This window comes from Wasmannia auropunctata, unplaced genomic scaffold (assembly GCF_000956235.1).
Source record: "Wasmannia auropunctata unplaced genomic scaffold, wasmannia.A_1.0 LD265107.1, whole genome shotgun sequence".
NCBI lineage: Eukaryota > Metazoa > Arthropoda > Insecta > Hymenoptera > Formicidae > Wasmannia > Wasmannia auropunctata.
This window is the reverse complement of record NW_012097783.1, coordinates 1-580: the sequence shown is the minus strand read 5'-3', so window position 1 is coordinate 580 and position 580 is coordinate 1. Positions and strand designations below refer to the sequence as shown.

Sequence of the window (580 nt, the reverse complement as noted above, 5' to 3'; positions counted from 1 at the left end):
AAGATAAAACTGTTGTCAAAAGCATTGTTTGAAAATTGTGTAATAAAAGATAAAATATGCTATAATTAAATTCGCGCTATAATTATATTTGCTATAATTACATTATGCTATAATTACATTCGCGCTTTTACAAATGGTGTAAATTGCATTCTCGATTATAGTGCAACTTCAAAGAAGTATTTAATTCTGTGTCGAATTTTATTCTCCTTTCTTTAAAAATTAAATTAAGGAATAATTTTTCTTTATTCTAGGCAGCTTACGTTATTGTAATCAATGTCATAACCGTCCTTATATTGCAGATCATTACCGCGAAAAACGGCCGTCAAGAGGTATGGATTCTCACATCGTCGTTCCAAAAATTCATGACCGGGGCTATGAGCTCGAACGAGACAAACTTCCGAATACAAGCCGGTTATGTGGACGAGCTGATTCGCGGTACCAAGTGTAACGGTGCGCGTCTCAACTTTGACGGTTACGGGGCGCCGATACTCGCCAAATGAAGATCGTGGCACCGCGGGGAGTTCGATAATTCGCGTTTTCAGACGGTGACGTCCGTCCGGTGGCACAAGTATCCGAACTT

At 39.0% G+C, this 580-nt stretch overlaps 1 protein-coding gene across 1 annotated transcript; it reads left to right on the top strand.

The window, feature by feature from the left end:
* Positions 1–251: 251 nt before the first annotated feature.
* Positions 252–574, top strand: LOC105462364 (the record flags this gene model as incomplete). The annotated part of the gene is made up of 1 exon (XM_011708888.1): positions 252–574. A coding segment is annotated over one exon (249 nt), but the record flags the coding sequence as incomplete, so codon positions are not given.
* Between the last annotated feature and the right edge of the window lie 6 nt (positions 575–580).